At 50.4% G+C, this 16,428-nt stretch overlaps 6 protein-coding genes across 6 annotated transcripts; 3 read left to right on the forward strand and 3 right to left on the reverse strand.

Moving 5' to 3' along the window:
• The first annotated feature begins 62 nt into the window (after positions 1-62).
• PSV08DRAFT_195007 (uncharacterized protein) lies at positions 63-2,198 on the forward strand. The gene is made up of 2 exons (XM_014229081.1): positions 63-865; positions 919-2,198. The coding sequence occupies exons 1-2, from the start codon at positions 354-356 to the stop codon at positions 1,985-1,987; spliced, it is 1,581 nt and encodes a 526-aa protein (XP_014084556.1). The 5' UTR covers positions 63-353; the 3' UTR covers positions 1,988-2,198.
• On the reverse strand, positions 2,170-7,904 carry PSV08DRAFT_195008 (SacI homology domain-containing protein). Its single transcript, XM_014229080.2, has 4 exons — positions 7,545-7,904; positions 7,320-7,440; positions 6,079-7,272; positions 2,170-5,656 (listed from the first exon to the last, which is right to left on the reverse strand). The coding sequence occupies exons 1-4, from the start codon at positions 7,792-7,794 to the stop codon at positions 2,317-2,319; spliced, it is 4,905 nt and encodes a 1,634-aa protein (XP_014084555.1). The 5' UTR covers positions 7,795-7,904; the 3' UTR covers positions 2,170-2,316.
• Positions 7,905-8,476: 572 nt separating this feature from the next.
• Positions 8,477-10,047, reverse strand: PSV08DRAFT_266095 (ribosome biogenesis protein Nop53/GLTSCR2). Its single transcript, XM_014229079.2, has 3 exons — positions 9,881-10,047; positions 8,902-9,831; positions 8,477-8,850 (listed from the first exon to the last, which is right to left on the reverse strand). Exons 1-3 carry the CDS (start codon positions 10,012-10,014, stop codon positions 8,637-8,639), a joined length of 1,278 nt encoding a protein of 425 aa, XP_014084554.1. The 5' UTR covers positions 10,015-10,047; the 3' UTR covers positions 8,477-8,636.
• A 181-nt stretch (positions 10,048-10,228) lies between these two features.
• Positions 10,229-11,249, forward strand: PSV08DRAFT_266115 (ras family-domain-containing protein). The gene is made up of 5 exons (XM_014229078.2): positions 10,229-10,354; positions 10,406-10,431; positions 10,490-10,578; positions 10,642-11,044; positions 11,097-11,249. The coding sequence occupies exons 1-5, from the start codon at positions 10,314-10,316 to the stop codon at positions 11,153-11,155; spliced, it is 618 nt and encodes a 205-aa protein (XP_014084553.1). The 5' UTR covers positions 10,229-10,313; the 3' UTR covers positions 11,156-11,249.
• Positions 11,250-11,534: 285 nt separating this feature from the next.
• PSV08DRAFT_266131 (mitochondrial outer membrane translocase complex, subunit Tom20 domain-containing protein) lies at positions 11,535-12,334 on the reverse strand. The gene is made up of 3 exons (XM_014229077.2): positions 11,910-12,334; positions 11,746-11,846; positions 11,535-11,692 (listed from the first exon to the last, which is right to left on the reverse strand). The coding sequence occupies exons 1-3, from the start codon at positions 12,226-12,228 to the stop codon at positions 11,588-11,590; spliced, it is 525 nt and encodes a 174-aa protein (XP_014084552.1). The 5' UTR covers positions 12,229-12,334; the 3' UTR covers positions 11,535-11,587.
• A 190-nt stretch (positions 12,335-12,524) lies between these two features.
• PSV08DRAFT_215753 (exocyst complex component exo84) lies at positions 12,525-16,406 on the forward strand (the record flags this gene model as incomplete). The annotated part of the gene is made up of 5 exons (XM_066092124.1): positions 12,525-12,984; positions 13,038-14,256; positions 14,324-14,671; positions 15,687-15,885; positions 15,957-16,406. The coding sequence occupies 5 exons, from the start codon at positions 12,525-12,527 to the stop codon at positions 16,404-16,406; spliced, it is 2,676 nt and encodes an 891-aa protein (XP_065949786.1).
• Positions 16,407-16,428: the final 22 nt, after the last annotated feature.

Below are 16,428 nucleotides of genomic sequence, written 5' to 3' on the forward strand. Positions count from 1 at the left end.
TTTGTTTCTGTGAGGCCTGGCATGACTGGACTGGATGGCCCCGACGGCCGGAGGGGCTACACGCATCCTGCATCGCAAACATCACCCACCGCGCCTATTCCTGGGCACGCAATCAATCCCGCCTGGCCGCCGCTCTTTTTTGCTTCTTGCGCTCTCTCACAATGAACGACTCTCGTATCTGGTTTCCCTTCTGATACCCCACATTTAGACTTGCATACATACCCGTCTGCTTCACCCGCAAAAAACCCCCAAAAGGCCAAGGCCCCCCAGTCACTCTGCTATCTGCTTGGTCCATGCGCACAGCCTTGTACTGCCAACCTCCTGTTCCCTGCGCCTATTAGCATTGAGCCAGAATGGCGTCAACTGATGCCGCCGCTCCCATTGATGCTTTTACTTCCCTCATCAATACTACCACTTTACTCGACTTGGCTCGTCGCTTCTCGGCAACCTACAGCCACCTTGCCAGGACCTCAACAGAGCATTTCCTTGCTACTCCCGTCACTGCTCTGCCTACTGGAAAGGAAAAGGGAAAATTCCTGAGCATTGATGTTGGCGGCACTAATCTAAGAGTTGGATTCGTCGAGCTGATTGGAGAGCCAGATGCCTCTACGGGGAGCGAGCGCAGCCGGAGTAGTACCATCGGGGACAATGTATTTGCTCAAATCAACCGAAGTCATGATAAAAACTGGCCAATTGGAGATCACCTGAAAATGGACCAAGCCGAAGACCTCTTTGCCTGGATAGGTGACTGTATCGCCGAGGTAGTAAAGGGCGCTCTTGACGAACAGCAGAGCAGTGGCAGTCAAGTCAGCTCGCCCCTAGGCGATGAGATTCTGCTTGGTATCACCTTTAGCTTTCCGATGGCGTAAGTCGAGTCGACCGTATACTATCGCGGTGCTGTGCTAACATCCTTGTTAGCCAGACTCGTCTATCAGAGGCAACTCTGCTGCCAATGGGCAAGGGCTTCGCTATTACATCCGACTTGAACTTGGGCAAGATGCTTCTTGCGGGATACGCCCGACACTGCGACGGCTCCCTGCAAAACAAGCCACCATTACCAAGGATACGTGTTGCAGCTATCACCAACGACACAGTAGCCACGTTTGCGTCACTCGCCTACGCAGTCAAGGCTTCACCAAACAGTCGCGTAGCAATGGGTCTGATTGTCGGCACCGGAACTAACGCAACAGTACCAATGAAGCTGGATCGTCTACACCCTGCAAAGAAGAGTGCCTTGGCCAACCCTGATGCTGTTGAGACTGTAGTCATCAACACTGAATGGACAATCCGCGGCACTGACAAACCCCTGATCGATCTCAACATCAAAACTCCCTGGGACATGACACTTGACGCAAACAGCGACGCACCAGGTTTCCAGCCATTCGAGTACATGACATCAGGGCGCTACCTCGGCGAAATTGTACGCCTGATATTCATCGACGTAGTCTCCAAAGACACAAGCGTGCAAACCCCACCATCCCTCCAAACCAAAAACACCCTCCCCACCAGATTCCTCTCGGAAGTCATTGCGCGAAAAGGCGGCCGCATCGTACAGCAAGAACTAGAAAGCAGATACCCAGACGCAAATCCATCCGACGACCCCTTCTGGACCGTTGACAGGGTAGAAATGATCCGCGACATCGCCGAAGCAGTCCAACAACGCTCCTCCGCTCTCGTCGCCGCCGCATGCGTCGGTCTCCTGAATTGCGTCGGCGAAGTATCTCTCGACGGCGCAAGAGCACCCAGCAACGGCACCCACAATCGTAACAGGGGAAAACGCGACATTGAAGAGTTGGTCATTGCCTATGCCGGTGGTACCATCTCACAGTATCCAAAGTGGCTGCAGACGTGTCAGCAGTGGATCGATATTCTCGTTGAAGAGGGCTCAGCCGCGAATTCGAGCAAGCAGGTCACGCTCAAAGAAGCGAAAGATGGGGGAATTATTGGGGCCGGCGTGTTGGCTGCTATGACGGACGATATGGCGTGAAACATGGGTTTTTTTTGTTGTTGTTGTCTTGAGCTGACATAGAGATGTGTATGCATTTTAACAATAATAGTATTATCATTTATCTATTCATTCACTCGTATTTTGATCTTTTTTTTTCAACTTCCATGGCGGAGATGCGAGGATCAAATGTACTGAACATGGGAGTGTGGAACAAATTATTGAAAAATAGACAATGGAATATTTTGGTGCATAAAGAATTAAATGAAGATTACAAACTACCCTATATATCTCTATCATCTCCACGTGCGAAAAGAAATTTTTCCAGAAGCAAACACACTATTCATCAGACAAACCTCCCACACCCCCTTTCACCTAACAGGCAACTGATTCTGCCACTCAGGATCCACCTTACTCTGCTTGAAAAAGCTCTTACCCCTCAACCACTGTCGATACGCCTTATACCGCTTCTTGCCCGTATCCTCATCCTCGACATCCAGCGGATTCTCCCTAACCCGCAAAAACTCCTCAAACTCTTCTATATCTTCTTCAGGAGTCTGAAACTTGCTTCCGGACACCAGTGGATAATGATGATGGTGGTGCTGGTTATGCAAAGGTGTGGGTGGAACATCGTTGTAGACATGGGGATGGTGATTATACGATTGGGGGTAGGAATACGAAGGAGCGTGGGAAAAGGGGGTACTGACGGATTGAGACGTCATAGGCCGGGCATGGTGCGAAGTGAAGGAGCGGACCGATGCGGCATCGGTGTCCAGGCGGGCTTGCTCTGACAGTGTGATCTGGATGCCGTCTTCGTCAAAGTCCTTGGGCGGCGTGGCGCTGGATTCGGTGACGGAGAGGTAATCGTAGTATTCCATTGCGATGGGGTCGTCCGCGGTGGGGATCTCGCTGCTGACAACTAGTGGGAGGTTGAGTGGGTGTTCAATGTAGCGCGAGTATTCATCTTCTTCACTTGGTGCGACCGATGGGTTCATGCTGTTTTCGTAGAATTGGCGCAGGGTCCATTGGTGGACTAGGGCTTTATCGGCTGGCTTGAAGCCGGGCTTGAGAGTCGACGACAGGCCTGTGGATGTGGAAGTTGAGTTGTTCATGGATTGGTAGGCTGACGATGTCGAACCAGACATGTGTGTCTCAAAGTGAGGGTCTCGAAGAATAGATTGTCGTGCTCGTTGATCTGAATGGGGTACATTATGATGTAAGTTCCTCCCACGGGGCGCAGGGAAGCGATCGGGTCTGGATTCAGTCTCGCTTGACGGGTCAATGATAGTGACCCCCTTCCGGGGCATCTTCTTTTCGTCTCTTCCTCCTGCATCAAGCTCTTGCTGCTTCTTTCGAGGAACAAATGGAGACATATTTTCCTTTCGAGACGGATACGTCCCATCGCGTCCGGGCCGTGGCTTAGCTAGTCGAAAAGCAAATATCTTGAGGTAAGAAGATATGGCTAATGGCCGGTAGTATTCGAGCCAATAGTCGTCGCGGAAGCTGATAAAGTCAAAAGCAGTCTCTTCCATCGGCCGTGCTGGCATGATTGAGGGCGGCAGTGCACGCTGTTGAAGATGAGAAAGAGTATACCAATTGATGTAATCTCGCCGGCTTCGGTCTAGCACAGTTTGCGGGCTTTGGTGATGAAGGTAGTAATCAGTCGAAAGATCCCAAAGCATTGGCTGACCATGCGAATACGTGTAGTATCCGAGGAACAAGTTGTAAGCTTCTTGTCGCTGCGAGTCTAGAAACGAGTTATGATAGTACCGCTTAAAGCTTTCCACCATGTCGCGCGAGCTGCTTTGCCACTGGTTGATCTTTCGGTACGTAGCCATGGTATTAACGAGATGTGATCCGCCGTATTGAATAGCAATAGTATCTCCGTGGCCATGGAACATTTGCGTAAATAGCTCGACGCAATCGGAATCATACTCTACAGTGTTTCCGGAAATAACGCCCAGCGCCTGTAGCTGACGGCCCAGGGCTCGCTTTCCAATGACGAACTGTGCTGCATTTGTTCGATCCAAACAGTCAATACAGTTAGTTCGAGCGACACCATTCTGCACCTGTGGTTCATCAAACTCATTGTCTCCATTCCGGAAGAATCCTGTTTTCCGCATCACCTTCTCAGCAAGGTTCTCTAGGGTGCCTATGACATCCTGTCCTCTCGTTTTCGCTGCTCTGGACATGTCGAATGCCTCATACAAAATCTTCTTATCCTTGGGTAGAGACTGGTTCAGATAGTCAACAGCGTGCTTGTATTCATGAAGCAACTTGGACTCTCTCGGCGTTCGTTCTCGAGCCTTGATCAGATTGAGAACATAGATAGGAGCTCCATATCGTTCGAAAAGGTTGTCGAAATGCAATGCTGCAGCGCTATAGAAGGGATCCACAAGATTTAGATCAATGTCAGGCTTGGGCGTGACACCAGTATTGTCTTGGGTCCAATATAGTGGTATGCTACCTCGATGTTGAACATAGGATGTGTAGCTAGGATTGGCATACAGCCTTGGCCCGGGTGCATGGAAGGACGTTGTTGTTTGTTCGGAAACAATCTGCTCAGTCTCGACATCGTTTGCGACGTAACCTAAATCATTCGTTCCGCGCTTCAGAAATCGAGCACCGGCAAAGAACCTCGATCTTCTCGCAATGATAGTAAGATATACCCGTCGTCCAAACACATCGAGAGAAGACTGGTCGACGTAACCGTGTATGATTGGATGACACCAATCGTACATGTTCTTCAGGGCATCGCGTGCAGGGTTAAGGAGATGGTGGTTCCAGACGAACATGTCCTGATAGTCACGATCCGGATTTGAGATTCCTTGACTCAACGCAGTGCGTTGTTTGATGATGTTCTGCTGCAAGCTCCTTGTCACGTTGTAGGAATATGAAAAATAAAACGATCGCGTAAGGTCCATGTTGTTAAGAATCGACAAAAACCTCGCCTCTTCCGGATTCCTGTCCTTTTGGTATTTCGACGTTGACCCCGTCGTCAAAGGTATCATCTCTGTACCGTCGATCTGATAGATGTAGTGGCCACCTAGCATGGCTACTTGAGATCTCTTAGATATCAAGAGCATGTAGTAGGCCTCGGTAAAGCGGATGAATCCCAGCAACCCCCACGTGCTGCATTTCAGCTTCATGCCTCCTGTGGCTTTGTTGCCGTCTGCTATTGTGTCCAGGAGCTGGTGCATCTCTCGCCGACTATACACTATATCATCTTCGAAGATATTCAAGTGTCCCGGCGCAGCTGTTCGATCGATTTTCAAGACACGAAATTGCCTGTCTGTGATATCGGCACCGATGAGATAGAAACGAGTACTGGTTTCGTAGAGAGAAAACTTGTGCATCCTCTTGATGCCGCTTTCTCCCACGTTTTGGTAGGTCGCGCCCTTGGCCTTGTGTACTGTGGATGGTGTCGCTGGTCCTTGGAATGCAACGTTCACGTTCGGGTTCTCCTCTTCACCGCCAAACTTTGTAGATGCAGACTCTCTTCGGGGCTTGCCATGACCGGGTAGCTTTTCCAGGTCAGCTTCTGGTTTGAAATTATGGTCATGTTCAAGGGGCAAGGTCTGCGGGCTTCCGACTGCGGTTGGAGCTTTCTCGATGTCATCAAGCTTGTCCTGACTGATGCTTTCGTGTGATGTGGTTGCTCTGGAGGTTATTGAACTTGCCCGTTCTGGGGAGTCTAGCCTTGACTTGGATCTTTCCATGATCAGCAATCAGTTGGTGAAGAAAGTTCGGGGCGGTATAGCGAAAGGAAATGCTGTCATGTGGTCACGGGGTGCTTGTAAGAGACTCAAAGTACTAGCGGCGTGTGCGCATGATGCATGGTAGTCACAACCCAGACACGAAGGCTTCTTTCACAAACCAACCATCATGCGAGGAAAGCTAAAACGAAACCCTTTTCCAGGTGCAGCGTCCATTTGTAGACCGAAAGGGTTCCGACGTGTTGTGTTCCCCACTAGGTCCCAGCTCATAGAGGCTTGGCGCACGTCAATGCACCTATCAGCACGCCAACAAGGTACCTCATGCCTTATCTGGATTTTGTCACAGCAGAGCTAGTAGATATGTTTGGAATAAATTAAACTCTATTATATATACCTACCTACAACATGAAACTGAACTTTTTCCCCTTTCCCGCCATACTTCCACCCTCCTCCAATGGCACACCCGCGTATCCTGCATGACCGCTGTGCTTTAACTTTCTATTCTCTTTGATTAAGACCCATCTTAGCACCGCAGCAAGAATTCCAACTAGCAGCATGAATGCAGCACATATACTCATGCCTTTAACATAGTACGGGCCATCTTGGTCAGGGAAAATACTTGTACCAACCAACGGCCCGATTTGTCCAACGAGATTCAAAAGGATCATTCCAGCACCCTTTTTGCTGTCGCTTTCCTGGTTGTTGACTGTCCACGTTACGATACATGTGATCGCACTGAAGAAGCCTGCTGCGGCAGGAAATAGGGCGATATAGCGAACGGTGGTGTTGTCAGATTCGAGATAACCAGAAATCGCAATAGTGGCGTATCCGACTGTGGCGAGCAAGGAGTGCAGCATGATAAAGGCTGAGCGTGACTGCAGACGATCCGAGTAGTGTGCGGTGGTGAGCACAGTCACAAAGGCGAACAGATACGGGGGTGCTGTCAACCCTTGCGCAGTAATCGACTCCCAACCCATGTCTTTTATGACTGTGGGCAAGAAAACCGGCATTGAAGCAAATGCAACATTGCAAGAGAAGAACATAAACGCTGTCAAATAGGCCTTTGGATCTTTCAGAGTCTGGAGCACTTCGCGGAAATCCAGACCTCCTCTTCTTCCTTGACCTTGGTGCTTCTCATTGTCCCTGTCTTGGTCTTCCTTCTCCTTTTCTGATCTCAGTCTCATGACTGCAACCTCGCGCTGTCTTGGACTCAGCCACTTTACAAAACCGGGCCCGTCTGGGATGACATCCCAGGCCCAGACAGCAACCAGGACAGACGGAAATCCCTCCACCAAGAATAATAATCGCCATGGATTTAGCCAAGTATGCTCTCCGATCTTGGTGATGCCATAGGCCAAAGCCCCGGCAAATGATGCCGAAAGGGGGCTCGCACTGACGACGAGCCCGGTCCGAAAGGCGAGCTCACGTCTGCGATAAAAGAAAGACAGGTAGAACGGTATGCCTGGCGCAAAGGCTGCTTCACTCAGACCAAGAAGACCCCGCAGTATAAAGAGGAAACCGAACGAATTCGTAACCGCTTGGAGCGATGCTATGATGCCCCAGGACAGGACACACGAGGAGATGTAGATGTGTGGCGGTACAACGCGATACCTGTCCACGTTTAGCAATACGCCAGTTTTAGGACGAATTGTACGAACATTAATATCATCCATTCGAAGGCAATGTAGGTGATATAAAAGGCCCACAGAAGCCACTCATACTGAGCAGGGCTAAGCTTTAAGTCTTCTGTGAGGCCAGCTATGCGTGCATTACCGATGTCTGGCAATTTCCGTCAGCACGGATGTGCTTTAATCAATTCCCATCATACGCGCACCTGCTATAGAGATAGCCGCCGAATCTTTCTGGGTCTAGGATCTACTCACTCGACCGATCTAAGAAGGCCAACATGTAGAGGAAGGCCATGAACACAACTAGCCCCCGATCCAGCTTCTTCAGGACTGTACGGTCCTCATCCGGGGTATAGAGTTCATAACTTTGAACTGAATCGAGCGAAGGGCGACGCTCACTAGGTAGCAGGCCCTCGTCTTCTTCACCTTCCAGGTCTTCTTTCGAAACTGGCTCCTGGTGTGGGGAGACTGTTTGTAACTCGAATGAGTTTGGCTCATGCATCATAGATGGGCCATCGGAGGATTTAGAGGACCGAGACGAAGGTGTATCGTGGGGCGAACTGTCACTAGTGGTTGGAGATGGTTGTTTAGGTCGCTGACGGGACGAAGAGGAGGACATTCTTGGCTTTGTTTGTGGTAGTAAGAGGGGTGTAGAGGCCAAAGAAAGGATCACATTGAATAGGGAACGTGGCTTGCGGCTTGCATAAGCCGACAGTTCCGAAATCTTATTATCGCACGGATTTTGTAGATGCCAAAAGTGTCATCGAAATGACCGCAACCCTTGTCCTTGTGTTCTAGTGATGACGCTGCGGGGCCTGTGCGGTTACCCCACCGTGCAGGGTCACTTTCCCTGATCGACATTCGCGTCGCGCATTTCTTCAATACGCGTAAAGTTATGAAATTCCATTCAGCATCGTCTTCTCATGCTTCGTTTATAGATTTAATGCCAGACACTCCAATTATCGCTTCCAAGGTTGCGTTTCAGGAAATACTTGATGCCTCTCCATTATCTCTTGCCTGAATTGCCTAGTTATCGTTACCGAGGAGAATACTGTGTACATTTGAGCATGTATCAACAGCATAACACTTCCTTCGCCCCCTAGAATCAGAGATGAGCTCTAATAAGCACGCGCGATTCTATCAAGACTTGAAAGTACCAATAGGCATCGAAACTTTCAAGCTTCTACGAATGTTTTTAGATTGCCACTGTGCACAATCGTCGTTCAAACGACAAAGAAACAATTATCCAGCTAGTATAATGCAAATCAGGTATGGCGAGAAAGAAGGAGATAATCATATTCAAAAGTCTGGAGTAACGCCGGTCCCTTTTGGTCTGCGTAAGTACGTCTATTTTGGCAGTTGCCAGTCCTTGTAGCTCCACTTCTCGGATACCGTATACTTCTTCTGCTTTGCGTACGGAATTTGTCTTCTGGCTTCGACTTTGCCCTGCAGCAGCATTGTCCTGAAACGGTCCTTGAGAAGATTTCCCTCTGGCTTGAGAAGACGTAGCGAATCTCTCAACTCGTCTGGAAGCACAACTTCGAGTGGAGCTTCTGGCAATCTAGATAAAGTTAGCAAATAGCACGGTTCAGAAGCGAGGAGGGGATCTTACGGAGCCTTGCCAAACTGCTTTTTCCTGAGCTCGATCTCCTCACCATCATCTTCTACTGCTTCGGCATTCTGCTTCTCAAGAGCCTGGCGTACAGCAGCTCTTGCCTTCTCCTTTTCTTCAACACTCTTCGCTAGCCTCTTGACTTCTTGAAGTTGCTGTTCTTTTGCCTTCATTTTGGCCTCGTGCTTGGCCTTCCTTTCAGCTTCTTTCCTCTTCTTGATCTTGTTCCTCTGGGATATAGTTTTCCTCTCTGGCCTCTTCTTCTTTACCTCCTTGTTCTCATTGTCACTGAAGCCTTCCCACTCACTTTCCCAAACGCTCTCTTCGCCAGAGTCTGATTCCGTCTCAGCAGCCGCCCGTTCCATACGCTCAGCTTCTTCGCGGGCCTCTTCTAAACGCTTCTTCTCGGCCTCAACAACCTTGTCAGACTCGCGCATAAGCTCATTCTGCCAGTCTTCGAGTAGAGGGTTATATGACTTTCCGCCAGTCGGCTTACGGACTGCTGGGATGGGCTTGCCGGTCCTTGCTTGGGAGACAGGTGCGTGCTTGAGAGTCTTTGGCTCCACTTTTGGCTTCTTCTTTTCCAGGTATTCAAATCTAGGATCTTCCTTAACTTCCTGTACCGCCCATGGGTCATATACAGCGTCACTGGTTTGCACTACATCCTTCTTGACCTGTTCGCCGCCATAGGCAATTGCTCTTAATCTGTCGTATTCCTTGCTTGAGACCTTGGTCTTCTTTCTCTTGCCATCATCGGCAATGTCCGAGAGACGCTTCCTGGTCGAGACAGCGGGAACTGCAGAGCGTTGGGCGAGGATCTCGTCGACCTTGAGGGGCTTGTGGCGCTTTGCGATAGACTTCTTGATCTCAGCAGATCCAAGGGTATCGACTGCGAAGAGTTCGTCGGCAGGCTTTTCCGCAATAACACCACTGCTATCTGTCAGCACAATGCAACAGCTGTGGCCAGCGCGAGACATACCCTTGGATTATCTGCTCTCGTACTTCTTCAAGGCCAGACTGGATTTGCGTGACATCGACATTTTTGCGCCAAGCCTTCTTACCCTTGCGACTAGGCTGCTTGTGCTGCGCTGGTGCGGCTCCTGAGTCTGCCATTGTGTCTTTCGCGTAGTTTTGCGGGCAAGTCGTGGGGTTGTTAGTTGTCGCAAAAAGTTCGAGCCAAAATTCCGACCAACGCACGCACGGACATTCTGGCAAGACCCACCCGGCCCCCCTGCACCTCTCGGTAGTCGGTGTTGGCCAGAGTACAGGGTGCAAGGCCTCCAGTTGGACCAGCACTCCTTTCCGGACACCGCACTTCGCCAAGATACACAACTCGGAGCCCTGATTGCTGTGTACACGCCTAGTCCTTCGCTTTTGTCTTCTTCTCTGGTCTCTCTCCCATATCCTTCGTCATGGCGCAAGCGGGGTATTCGAATCCGCTGAAGAAGTTCAAGTGAGGTGTCCTCCGCAACGCACATGTACCTCGTATACTGATTGCCTGTAGGCTTGTGTTCTTGGGTGAACAGAGCGGTATGCATGCTTCATACTCATACAAAGAAACATCCATGTATGCTGACCACATGTCTAGTCGGCAAGACATCTTTGATTACCCGGTTCATGTACGACTCATTCGACAATACCTACCAAGCGACCATTGGCATCGACTTTCTAAGCAAGGTGCGCTTCCCACCCCACGGCAGCAAGGCGTGCTCTCTAGAAAATTCCTGACTGGAGCCCCAGACCATGTACCTTGAAGATCGAACAGTCCGCCTACAGCTGTGGGACACTGCTGGCCAAGAACGATTCCGCTCGCTGATTCCCTCGTACATCCGCGACTCTAGCGTAGCCGTAGTTGTGTACGACATCACAAACAAGAAGACGTTTGAAAACACAAGGAAGTGGGTAGACGACGTACGAGGTGAGCGAGGCAACGATGTCATTATTGTGCTTGTAGGAAACAAGACGGATTTGAACGACAAGCGCGAGGTCACCACAGCCCAGGGCGAGGAGGAGGCCAAAAAGAACAACCTGATGTTTATCGAGACTAGCGCAAAGGTCGGGCACAATGTCAAGGCATTGTTCAAGAGAATCGCGCAGGCGTTACCGGGCATGGAGGGCGAGGGCCAACAAGGGCAGAGTCAGAGTATGTTGCAAAGTCGGCACGTGAACAAGTGCCATGCTAATCCGCTTGGCAGTGATCGATGTGAACATCAACCCCAGCCAGCCCGCACAGGAAAACTCATGCTCATGTTAGAAATGTCACGACTCATTCACCAATCGACCTTGGTTCATTCGCTTTTTTTGTCTTGTTCTCATTATCTGGGGGTCTCTTGCGAGTCTGCGCAAGTCATTATCAGCAAGGCGTTTGGACATGGGCTGCATGCATCTTTAACGTCGGAAACGTGTATTCTGTAATATACCAGGGCGTATCCGTGCGTGCCATGGCATGACGTCAATGGAGCGACGCCCGGCGCTGTGGGATTATGTATAAGCACTCGAAGCCCGCCCATGCCAACCAATTGTGCCATCCAGGTGCATCGTGCTGAACCGGAACGCCAACCGTGAGATGGACCACATGGCGCCATTACATATACAAGAATATTACATGGGGTCGTGATCAGATGGAGAGGGGTTCCGTGAAAGCTTGCTGAATTTTGATCAAAGTACTATTGTCGAAAGCGACGTTTTACTCGAGATCGCCTGCTGAGCCCGCCTCAGACGGTGTCTTGCTGCCGCCGACCGGGATTGAAGTGTCCACGGCGATCATCTCGGCTAGGATGTCTAGAACGGGCTGTGTAGTGTTAGCAAAAATCGGAGTGCACAAGGTGGCAAAAAGGAATCTACCTTGGGGACAGTCTTGTCGTAAATGTTGATCAGTTCCCTGGGGTTGGGGTAGACCTTCAATGCGCGATAGAAGCACAGCGCAGCCTCCACGTTATCCGCACCTGCCATACAATTAGCACCACACCCCGCCAAGACCACGACCGTGACCACCAATGATTGCATACCCTTTTGCACCATTCCCTCTCCCTGGGCAACCTCTTGCATAAAGTATGCCTCGACCTCCTCGGGGTCCTTGGGGAAGCCCTCATCGTTTGCGCGCTCGACCGCCTCCCGGATGGCCTTCTTCTGCTCGGCACCTTGTGCTTCGGCCTCCTCCTTGGCCTGGCGCTCTGTCCGCTTCGACTCCTTCTTGAGCTGCTTGCGGAAATTGGGGTCGTTTCGTCGCTTGTAGTCGAAGTAGGCGGCATATGCGAGGAGGCCTGTGATGATGGTGCCGGCGCTAATAGCCGCAATGGTGGAAGGTTTTAATGACGAGTTGGACATGATGGGGGCCGAATGCGTGGGATTGAAGAGCGCTTGGTGGCGGAGAAGGCTCGGCGGTACACCTTGGAAATGGAGGAGGGATGACGGTGGTGCGTGAGTGTGTGGTGTTCAACTTTTTCTCCAAGTTCAGGGAAGGCACGATCCGACATGGTGGAGGGTCCGAGCTCACACGCTCGCCGCGGCCCCATGCACGGCATGCATGATGCACTTGCGCTTACCTGTCACGACCACCTCGACCAATCCCTCTACTACTACTACTTCTGCTGCTACCACTGCTATCATCCCCCCAAGGCAGCATGTCGGAAAAGCAAAAGGGCATCTCCCTCCGCAAGAAGCGGGGGGACAAGAGCAAAAAGGCCCCGCCCGTTATCAGCGCGCCGCGTCAGATTAGCGCGCCTATGCCCGTGGCCGTCGCTCCATCTTCACTGCCAGGCTCCGGACGCCCTTCAAACGAATCCAGCAGATCTAGGACGAGACAAGATGCTCCGCCTCCGCAAGCAAACCCTCAGCGGCCAGATAAGACGGCCGCTTTGGTCAAGAGGAGGTACTCGCAAAAGGTCACGACGAACCCTCCTGACTTCAGGGACAGAGCGCCTATGCCGCAGATGCCTGTACAGTACCGGCAGGACAGGGAGCCGAGCCAGACGAGAGAGCCCAGGCAGCAAGGCATGTCGAATGCGCCCAATGGGTCCAATGGGCGGGCGTTGCAGGTCGACCCCCGCGCACTCAGAGACCCCAACTTGAAAGTAGAACAATGTGAGACGCACATGTTGAGGGAATGCATACAATAAAGTGCTGACCGCATTCAGATGTATCCACCATCCTCGCAGATGCCTCCGAAGCCGACATAAACCGCTACCAAGACGAACTGCGCAAGACCAAGCACCGCACTTCCCTCGATCTTCAGCACAACGTATACCAAAACCGCACACAATTTATCAAGATCAGTAAAGAAGCGGAGAAGCTCAAGGGTGAAATGCGAACTTTGCGCCAGTTAATGTCCGACTTGACCACCACACTTGAGCAGACAGCATCGGCCACTGGCGCAAACAACGATGCTGCAAGCAACAGGAGAGCCAATAGAAGCTCGATTGGCGACCTCAATCAGCTGCGAGCAGGTCAACTACAACAGTTGTACAGGGATGTCGAGGGCTCGCAGAAGTACCTACCTCCCATTCCTGGACGATACATAGTGTGGAAGTCAGGGAAATGGTTCGAACTAGACTCTGCAACTTTGAAAGCAAGAAGACGAGTCAGGTTACTCCTCCTGAACGATCACCTTCTGATTGCGACAGAAAAGAAGGCCCGCAACGATATTCCCGGGCAGCGTGAGGGCAACCGAACGAACATGGAATTTACCGCGCAGCGATGTTTTCCGTTACTAGACACTCACGTCACAAGGACGCCAGAAGAGCGCATCATTATCCGTGCGGGCGCGGAAACATTTACCTATGACACCAAGAAAGAAGATAGCGGTGACAAGTCTGCTTTCGTTGCAACCTTCCGCAAAACTAAAGATGACTTGCGCAAGAGTCAAGAAGCTGATGTACAAGAAAAGGACCGGACTCAGGACTCGTACAGCCACTTGCTTTCTCGTGACCCTGCGCTCATGAACAGGACAGAGCTTCTCGACAATCTTTCCGATGGTATCAACAACGAGCAAGCTAACACATTCATGGACGTAGATGGCCAGAAGCGAAATGTCCGTTGGGTGGAAAGCCAATTGGACGACTTGGACATTGAGATTGCGCTGCAGCATTTCGAGGAAGCAGTGGTAAAAGTTGATCGACTCAAGTCACTTGCGAGGAACATCCGTGGCAACGAAATGGCAAAAGCTATTGTAACATACAAGGTCAACGAGCGCGCCGCTAAATTAGCAAACGTACTGGTCAAACACATGGTAGAACACAACAACTGGTTCTCCTCTGTCCGGCAGCACGTCAGCTGGGTCGTCCAACTAGGTTTCGAAGACAGAGCGCGCGAAGATTATCTCGAGGCTCGTGGTAACCTCATCAAAACTCGCTCACGGTTCGTTCACTCCGTCTTTTTTCCTTTCCTTTCCTTTCGTAATCTGACGGCTAATACTTGTTCACAGTCAATGCGTTTTCGAAGGCAATCTACCAGACTACATTTTCCAAATTTCATACATCTACTTCACCATCATTAAAAACACAGTCGACATGTTCCAGCGCTGTTTCCCCCAGCAACTCATGTCTGCCTGTGTGAAATGGGCCAAAGAACATATTGACCAGTTCAACGTGCTACTCAAACGGCAGCTGAGCAGTGTGGAGGAGGGAGGAAACGTGTGGAACGAGTGTCTGAGGTTGGCGCATGAACATGCGGAAATGCTGAGGGATGTTGGGTTGGATTTTACGGAGTTAGTCGGGAGGGGTGTCGGGGAAGAGGAGGGGGAGGATGCCAAGACACCGGTGGGGTTGGGTGTGTCGTAGATGTATCGGGAATCGTGTAAATAGCGTAATGTGACATATGAGATGTATCGCATCTTGTGAACTCGGCCTTGATATGGTTGTAATCACTTCCGAGGTAAGATGTGACAATAGAGGGACCGTTTGAACTTGAACACGAACAGTGGATAGCTACATGTATCATGTCATCTGTTGTCAGCGATAATTGCTGAATTGGAGGTAGTAGGAATGTCTGAACCGAACTTTCTCATAGTTCAACGCACATACACACATGAACGAATTGCTACACTATAGTAAGGCTCAGGTCACTGATAAACGTTTCTGTAAGTATCGAGGTTCAGGCTCAAGCGTGAAGTCTATGAATTGGGCGAAGAGGGACCAGGATATGTCACTCCAATCATTTGGAAAGCCAGGATATCAAGTCGTGCTTGTGTGATGATTCTACACTACATGTAATAGAAAGAACGCCGTTGTTACGTTAGCTGAAATGAACATATAGTCGAACAATGTAGTTTGTTTTCCTATATCACTAACCCTCCAATACAGTTTGATCTATAAATCACCCAAGACGTAGTCTTTGAGTTCCAGTCTAGCCATGTCACAATGGCAGCCTACTGATAGTCTGCCGCTAGTCACAAACGCCTCTATCTTCGCTAACCTTCACTTTCACTTCAATGTTGTTCGACGTCACCTTGAGGAAAATTCTTAAAAGCCTGCAAAATACTGCGCTAATCGTAACTGCATGTCACGTGTAGTTACTAAGTTGTGAGAGTCTGCCTTCACTAGGGATGTAAGGACGGATGTGAGACTTCCCTTGCCGCTCACCTCACTTGCTCGAAGACTCTACCCTCAACTTTTATATAGCGAGCTACACACCTCAAGGCAAATACCAGCACAACAGGTCAACAAGGCCCGAAATGCCTTCCGATAGCGAAAACATCACCTATCTGTATCTGATCTTAACTCAGAATGGCTCTCCGAATGTAAGTTTTAACTTCTTCCCTGCAGGAGTAAGAAAACATCTATCACCAGTTGTACCTCAGGCACAAAGAATGTCGCTGACTTGCAACAGATCGACTGGGATGCTGTCAGCGCTGCCCTCGATCTCAACAAGGGCGCAGTGACAAAGCGCTGGTCCCGCCTCAAGTCAGCTATAGAGAAACAGCAAACGCCTAGCAGCTCTTCATATCCCTTCCTCTGGCTCTGCGTTAAGCACAGCACCCGCACGAATGTATGTTATGTATCTTCCCTACACATCTCGTCAGCACCACAAGAAAAAGAAAATCACTCACAACAATATAGCCTATCAACTGGGATGCCATCGCTAGAGCCTGCAACACTACAACTGGCGCAGCATCCAAGCGCTATTCTCGTATGAAGCTGGCGTTTGAGAAGGGCGACACTGCACCGAGTTCTCCCGCTAAGACTACTCCTGCTAAGGCCAAGGCTGCTCGCAAGCCCGTTATCAAGGACGAATCTGAGGTTTCCGAGAGCTTCAATACATCGCCCAACGCAAAGCGCAAGCGTTCAGCCCTCAAGACCACCGATGTTCTTGAGAACGAAGATGAAGAGTCAGATGTCAAACCAAAGCGTGTCAAGCGCAACGTGACTAAGAAAGCGGCCGTCAAGGAAGAGGAAGAGGAAAGTGATGTGTTCTTCGATGCTCACGAAGCCACCGGAGCAATCACTGAAGCAGCGGATGTCAAGTCGGAAGATCATGACTTGCTTCCTGTGGATGACTTGTGCGCTTGAATAAGGCTGACTGTAGGGAAAG

This window comes from Bipolaris maydis (genome assembly GCF_028858645.1).
Source record: "Bipolaris maydis strain C4 unplaced genomic scaffold PSV08scaffold_2, whole genome shotgun sequence".
Classification (NCBI taxonomy): domain Eukaryota; kingdom Fungi; phylum Ascomycota; class Dothideomycetes; order Pleosporales; family Pleosporaceae; genus Bipolaris; species Bipolaris maydis.

What these genes read in the sequence shown, in the direction of transcription:
- PSV08DRAFT_266131 (XM_014229077.2), bottom strand. Translation starts at nt 12,228, where the DNA reads ATGTCCAACTCGTCATTAAAACCTTCCACCATTGCGGCTATTAGCGCC. An exon ending in AGAGGGAATGGTGCAAAAGG is followed by an intron (nt 11,847 to 11,909) that starts GTATGCAATCAT and finishes ATTGTATGGCAG; the next exon opens with GTGCGGATAACGTGGAGGCT. An exon ending in ACGACAAGACTGTCCCCAAG is followed by an intron (nt 11,693 to 11,745) that starts GTAGATTCCTTT and finishes AACACTACACAG; the next exon opens with CCCGTTCTAGACATCCTAGC.
- PSV08DRAFT_195008 (XM_014229080.2), bottom strand. Translation starts at nt 7,794, where the DNA reads ATGATGCATGAGCCAAACTCATTCGAGTTACAAACAGTCTCCCCACAC. An exon ending in TTCGAATGGATGATATTAAT is followed by an intron (nt 7,273 to 7,319) that starts GTTCGTACAATT and finishes AAACGTGGACAG; the next exon opens with GTATCGCGTTGTACCGCCAC. An exon ending in ATGGCGGGAAAGGGGAAAAA is followed by an intron (nt 5,657 to 6,078) that starts GTTCAGTTTCAT and finishes GATCATGGAAAG; the next exon opens with ATCCAAGTCAAGGCTAGACT.
- PSV08DRAFT_195007 (XM_014229081.1), top strand. Translation starts at nt 354, where the DNA reads ATGGCGTCAACTGATGCCGCCGCTCCCATTGATGCTTTTACTTCCCTC. An exon ending in ACCTTTAGCTTTCCGATGGC is followed by an intron (nt 866 to 918) that starts GTAAGTCGAGTC and finishes CATCCTTGTTAG; the next exon opens with CCAGACTCGTCTATCAGAGG.
- PSV08DRAFT_266095 (XM_014229079.2), bottom strand. Translation starts at nt 10,014, where the DNA reads ATGGCAGACTCAGGAGCCGCACCAGCGCAGCACAAGCAGCCTAGTCGC. An exon ending in CGAGAGCAGATAATCCAAGG is followed by an intron (nt 9,832 to 9,880) that starts GTATGTCTCGCG and finishes GACAGATAGCAG; the next exon opens with TGGTGTTATTGCGGAAAAGC. An exon ending in AAGCAGTTTGGCAAGGCTCC is followed by an intron (nt 8,851 to 8,901) that starts GTAAGATCCCCT and finishes AACTTTATCTAG; the next exon opens with ATTGCCAGAAGCTCCACTCG.
- PSV08DRAFT_266115 (XM_014229078.2), top strand. Translation starts at nt 10,314, where the DNA reads ATGGCGCAAGCGGGGTATTCGAATCCGCTGAAGAAGTTCAA. An exon ending in AATCCGCTGAAGAAGTTCAA is followed by an intron (nt 10,355 to 10,405) that starts GTGAGGTGTCCT and finishes GATTGCCTGTAG; the next exon opens with GCTTGTGTTCTTGGGTGAAC. An exon ending in CCAACAAGGGCAGAGTCAGA is followed by an intron (nt 11,045 to 11,096) that starts GTATGTTGCAAA and finishes TCCGCTTGGCAG; the next exon opens with TGATCGATGTGAACATCAAC.